At 42.9% G+C, this 4,647-nt stretch overlaps 1 protein-coding gene across 4 annotated transcripts; it reads right to left on the bottom strand.

Annotated features, from left to right (window-relative positions):
* Positions 1 to 238: 238 nt before the first annotated feature.
* LOC147422122 (putative F-box protein At5g36000) lies at positions 239 to 2,958 on the bottom strand. 4 transcript variants are annotated; one of them, XM_086503590.1, is made up of 9 exons: positions 2,791 to 2,952; positions 2,173 to 2,311; positions 1,870 to 2,050; positions 1,610 to 1,654; positions 1,328 to 1,504; positions 1,170 to 1,217; positions 903 to 1,073; positions 661 to 780; positions 239 to 564 (listed from the first exon to the last, which is right to left on the bottom strand). In XM_086503590.1, the coding sequence occupies exons 3-9, from the start codon at positions 2,048 to 2,050 to the stop codon at positions 479 to 481; spliced, it is 828 nt and encodes a 275-aa protein (XP_086359716.1). In that variant the 5' UTR covers positions 2,173 to 2,311; positions 2,791 to 2,952; the 3' UTR covers positions 239 to 478. The 4 variants fall into 4 exon arrangements, with proteins under 4 accessions (XP_086359716.1, XP_086359717.1, XP_086359718.1 ...); XM_086503591.1 differs by lacking the exon at positions 2,173 to 2,311 and having other exon boundaries at positions 2,791 to 2,958; XM_086503592.1 differs by lacking the exon at positions 1,610 to 1,654 and having other exon boundaries at positions 2,791 to 2,954.
* Positions 2,959 to 4,647: the final 1,689 nt, after the last annotated feature.

Below are 4,647 nucleotides of genomic sequence, written 5' to 3'. Positions count from 1 at the left end.
TGAGGCTCAAGTGAGACACGCCCTGCATTGATTGCTGCAACACACAGCATAGACCGTCAAAAACAGGAGATGACCAGTAACGCCACGAGTTTTAAAATGTGCACATCCATACCCATACTACCAATGATATTCCAGTGAAGCTCTTGCGACGAACGTAGAACCAAAACAAAGAAATCCCTCGAAACAAAGGAACAAGCGAATCAACAGAGAGCGATTATGTTCTAGCTCATGGGTCATCTGATCGAGAACAGCTGTAGTGATATCTTAATATTAACGTGTTTATAAATATGTACAAATGCCAGAAAACAAACTATCAAATGTACAGTTTGGCATCCTCTTCTCCTGCTTAGGTTAGGCCTCAATACATGTAATTATAGGAAAAAGCTAAAGCATGATATAGCAGGGAAATGCTTCCCCATGCCTGCAAGGCACAGGCTGGGGGGAATGCATTGTGTGCTGCAAACTGCACCAATACTTATTATGGGGCAAGGCATTGTGTCATGCGAACTGCAACAATGGCTCCATCTTCCCCTGCTCTCATGGTGTAGAGTTTTACCACCAGACCTGATATGACATGGAATACTTCATGTTACTGCATAGCTTTACATATAACTTCCCATTAGCAGCTGCTAGTTAGAGCAAGGGAAACTCGAAAGGCACCTTTAGCTTCATCATCGCTTTGGTCTAGATTTGTACTTGCTCCAGCAGCAAACAATGTGCTCATGGTTGCTGGCACACAAACGTTGGGAGGATAAACCCAGGCCTCTAAATCCAACAATTCTGTAGCACAGCAGCTGTGTTATCAATATCCAGAAATCATTTGACGTGCAACGCAAAATTGGATTAACTTTGATATTTGTTCAACAGATGAGAATCAGCTGCCTCTGCTTCCCAAGTCTCACCTTTGGTGCCTTCATTAGTTACGTTACCAGCATCCAAAATCCCGACTGAAACTGCCGTAAACGGAGGATGCACATAGAACTCGTCTATTTCTTCATAAGTCCATTCTCCCTTTCTGTATTCTTCATGCAAAAATAGCTCCGAATGGCGTACATCTAGTGCTTGCATAGTTCCTAATCAAAGTATTCATGCATGGGTAACATACTTTGAATCATAGTGTGCACATCCGATGTCAGGCAGGCCATGAAAAAATCAAATGAAATGATTACCCTCACAGTCTGCATCACTGCAAAGGGAACACTTCAGCAGATTCAGGTCTGGAAAATGGAAAAACCGGTAGATTGAGTTATTGAGCTCATGTGATAATCCTGAACAATGGAAAATAAAAGCTCAACAAAATGTCTGTTTTGTCGGATTTGATCACAACCTGCAATCCAACCTCCAATCTGCACATTTGAGAGCACCGCTGAACCGTTTTCACATTGTATCATTTTCTCAGCCACATTCGACTCTGTTTTAAGTAGGTAGGAGGCCAGACTCGACAAATGTCCTGAGACCAAAACGGCTCCAGACTGGACACAAAAGCTTCCTATCCTTTTCCTATCTGCAAGACGCACACATGCAAATAGTACTGCATCGTATACCATCACTCCCACCAGGTATCTTCTTCATAAACATCTACTACTTTCAAGTGCCATCTCTAGTTTACCAATGTGCCGGTTTGAATTATGAAGGCTGTAGGCATGGCTTCCATCTGGAATTTTAAAGACACACAGTGAACAAAACCATAAACTATGGTTAACATTCTTCATAGGATACAGCAATCACTACATATAGAAGCTCAAGCCATAAGAAACAGAATTACAACTTACAAACAAAGCTCATATAAAACGGCATAAGGTGTTAAATCTTGATGTAAGAAACAAAGCTTCCGTTGCAGGTCTACTTCTTATGAGGGAAAGTTTTTACCAACAGAAGAATCGTACAGTTCACTCCAGGCAAACTGAGAGACCACATCATGAGGAATTTTAAGCTTCCGGCGGCAGACTTCTTTCCAGTCAATGTGCTTTTGTATGGTTACTTTACTAAATGCTCGATTGATTTTCGAAAGAGCTCGATCTGGAGAACTAGGATGGCGCAAGAACTTCATCTACACAAAAGAACAGTACAGACCTTCAGCAACAAGGCCACAAACAAACTCTTCGCAAAGCCAAGCAGTCAGAGGCAGCAAGTTTGCACAGCACTCTGGCTAATAAGAAGTTAAAATCTTACTTTGACTTCTCAACCAAAGACTTTGCCTCTTGCAGTAGCAACTCAAGTTCACATCAAGAAAAAGCGCTAAATGACAATTAAGAGCAGGCACATCATTTAGCAACTGATGCAATCTAGTGCTAATGCCTCCCTGGCCTCCCTGCAATAGAAACACAGAAAATTTGTCCTCTCATTAATTGACTGCTGTAGTTAATGATTGGGTCGTGAATTGAAGCAAAGGCTGCAGTTTTAAGAAAACTGTCACTCCAAAAGAAAACAAAACACTAGCGGCATTCTGAAGCAAACTATGAAAGGTTTTGTGAATCAGAAGAAAGAGCATTGCATGTCACGAAGATCGAAGAAGTATTACAAAGGGGAGCTGTACAAATGCAACCTGAACGTGAAGACCTTAATCAAGTGCAACCTGAGCATACCATCTTAACCTCAAATTAAAACCCTAGCATCAGCGCTTCAGTATGCATATTCTGAACGGAAGCTCATACTGTGAAGTTGAGCAGAGAAAATTAGGCTACATTATTAATTATTACAATGACGCTGTTCAAATAGAGAGCTTGTAAGCTCTGCAAATGAAACTTGATGGAAGAACAGATAATACCGGAGTTAGAAGCGAGAACATACCTGCAGGAGGTCGACAAATTGCCTAATGTCATCAAGTGGAGAGGTTACAGAATAATATGGCTGCGCGCGCGCGTGTGTGTGTGTGTGTGTGTGTGTGTGTGTGTGTGTGTGTGTGTGTGAGAGAGAGAGAGAGAGAGAGAGAGAGATTTGAAATTTCAAAATCGAGGCCTGCAAAGTGCAAGCCGTGTGGCAGTGCTCGGGAAAAATGTGACTCAGCTTAATATCATGCCATTTTCAATTTCAAAAATGTGGTGTGTGTGTGTGTGTGTGTGTGTTGGTGTGTGTGTGTGAGAGAGAGAGAGAGAGAGAGAGATTTGAAATTTCAAAATCGAGGCCTGCAAAGTGCAAGCCGTGTGGCAGTGCTCGGGAAAAATGTGACTCAGCTTAATATCATGCCATTTTCAATTTCAAAAATGCCAGTTGAAGGCAAGTGTAAAAGGAGAAATTCCGGCCCAAATTAGAGAAAATAGTGTAAAATTTTGAAAAAATGACCTTATTTTTAAAAAAATCCTCTTGACAAATTCAAGAAAAGGAATTTTGTATGTTTGGGAAAATGGTTTTTCCCGAACGCTGCCGTGTGGGCAAAAGCTGGTTGTGTATAGGGTAAATAAAAAACAGGGTCCTCGGAGGTCGGCCTCCTAAAATAAAACCACTTTGTTGCAAGTTTGGTACTCGATCAAGTGAATGGTGGACTGGTTAGCGTAAGTACTACTATAATTCTAGTTGTTGGATGCCCACGGCACTAAAGGGCACGGGTAGAAAGAGATGGGATCGGCGGCGCGTGTTGAAAGGGGGGATCTCGAGGAGGATTGAGGGTAGTAAAAAATGGGCGCCCGTCGTGGGCACGGAGACTCGAACTCTCGCCACCACCATGAGAGCCCAATGCACTAACCGCTACGCCCGCGACAAGGAAGTTGACATATGGGCAAACCATATAATGATAAATAAACTTTGACAGGCCCCCCTGCTTGTCCAAGTTTACTTTTTCGTGTCCTAGTTTACCGCAGCATCCTACGGTTGCGCGCGTCTCGATCGTCGTGTCCTAACTTTGCTGCGGTGGATCCCACTGCTTGGGCTTCATTAAATGGCCCGTGCTCTTTAGTGCTTAGGGTTGGATGTTGGGTTCAATGATAGCTCTACTTATACCCCTCATTGTCTACCTATTCATGGCTCTACTTATACCCCTCATTGTCTCCCTAATTCATGGTTGTTTATGTTACACATAGAATTTTGTTTTGCATCGTGCATCTTGCGTACCTCACCCTTCATGACGCGGCTTTTGTCACTGGTAACCCTTGCGCTCAGCTTTTGAATGCACACTCTCGAACTGAAAAGAGTGCATCAGAGTGGCGGCAATTCGTTGCCTCTCTTAGGTGGCTCTTTATTGGGTGTTTTATCCTATATCACTCAGCACAGCAGGCCAAAATAATTGTCCATCACAAGTACAAAGCGGACATGCAATATACACAGCGCACGAAAACTTTGGCAAACATGTCACTTCATCTATAGCATCGGGACCGCATGCATGTCTAAGTGTGTAGAGCACACTATGTATGCAAAGTTTTGGGGTGGAGTCCACACGAGGTTTCAAGAGGCCCAACGAAAGATCTTGTGGAACTATGCATGCTCATCTCAACCCATCCATACTCCTTCATAGGCCACCTGGCCCTCTATCAAAGACCTCTTAACAATGCATGCTTAGCTTAAGGCTATGTCCCCCCATTCCTACCATTGCCTTGACATTATTCCCTCCTTGGAGAAGTTTTTTCCTCTTTGAAAATATAAGTGGGGTATTTCTTCTTAAGAACACTCCAACACTCCAGAACACTAATATTTTCCCACTTAAGCTATACCTTG

Source organism: Adiantum capillus-veneris, chromosome 27 (genome assembly GCF_014529385.1).
Source record: "Adiantum capillus-veneris isolate H3 chromosome 27, ASM1452938v2, whole genome shotgun sequence".
In the NCBI taxonomy this organism is placed as follows: Eukaryota; Viridiplantae; Streptophyta; class Polypodiopsida; order Polypodiales; family Pteridaceae; genus Adiantum; species Adiantum capillus-veneris.
This window is presented reverse-complemented; position numbering and strand designations above follow the sequence as displayed.

Excerpts from the sequence above, each read along its gene's own strand:
- LOC147422122 (XM_086503591.1), bottom strand. The coding sequence starts at position 2,050 with ATGAAGTTCTTGCGCCATCCTAGTTCTCCAGATCGAGCTCTTTCGAAA. Across the intron at positions 1,505-1,609 it reads TAATTCAAACCGGCACATTG|ATAGGAAAAGGATAGGAAGC; the intron begins GTAAACTAGAGA and ends TGCGTCTTGCAG. Across the intron at positions 1,218-1,327 it reads GATTGGAGGTTGGATTGCAG|ACCTGAATCTGCTGAAGTGT; the intron begins GTTGTGATCAAA and ends TCCATTTTCCAG.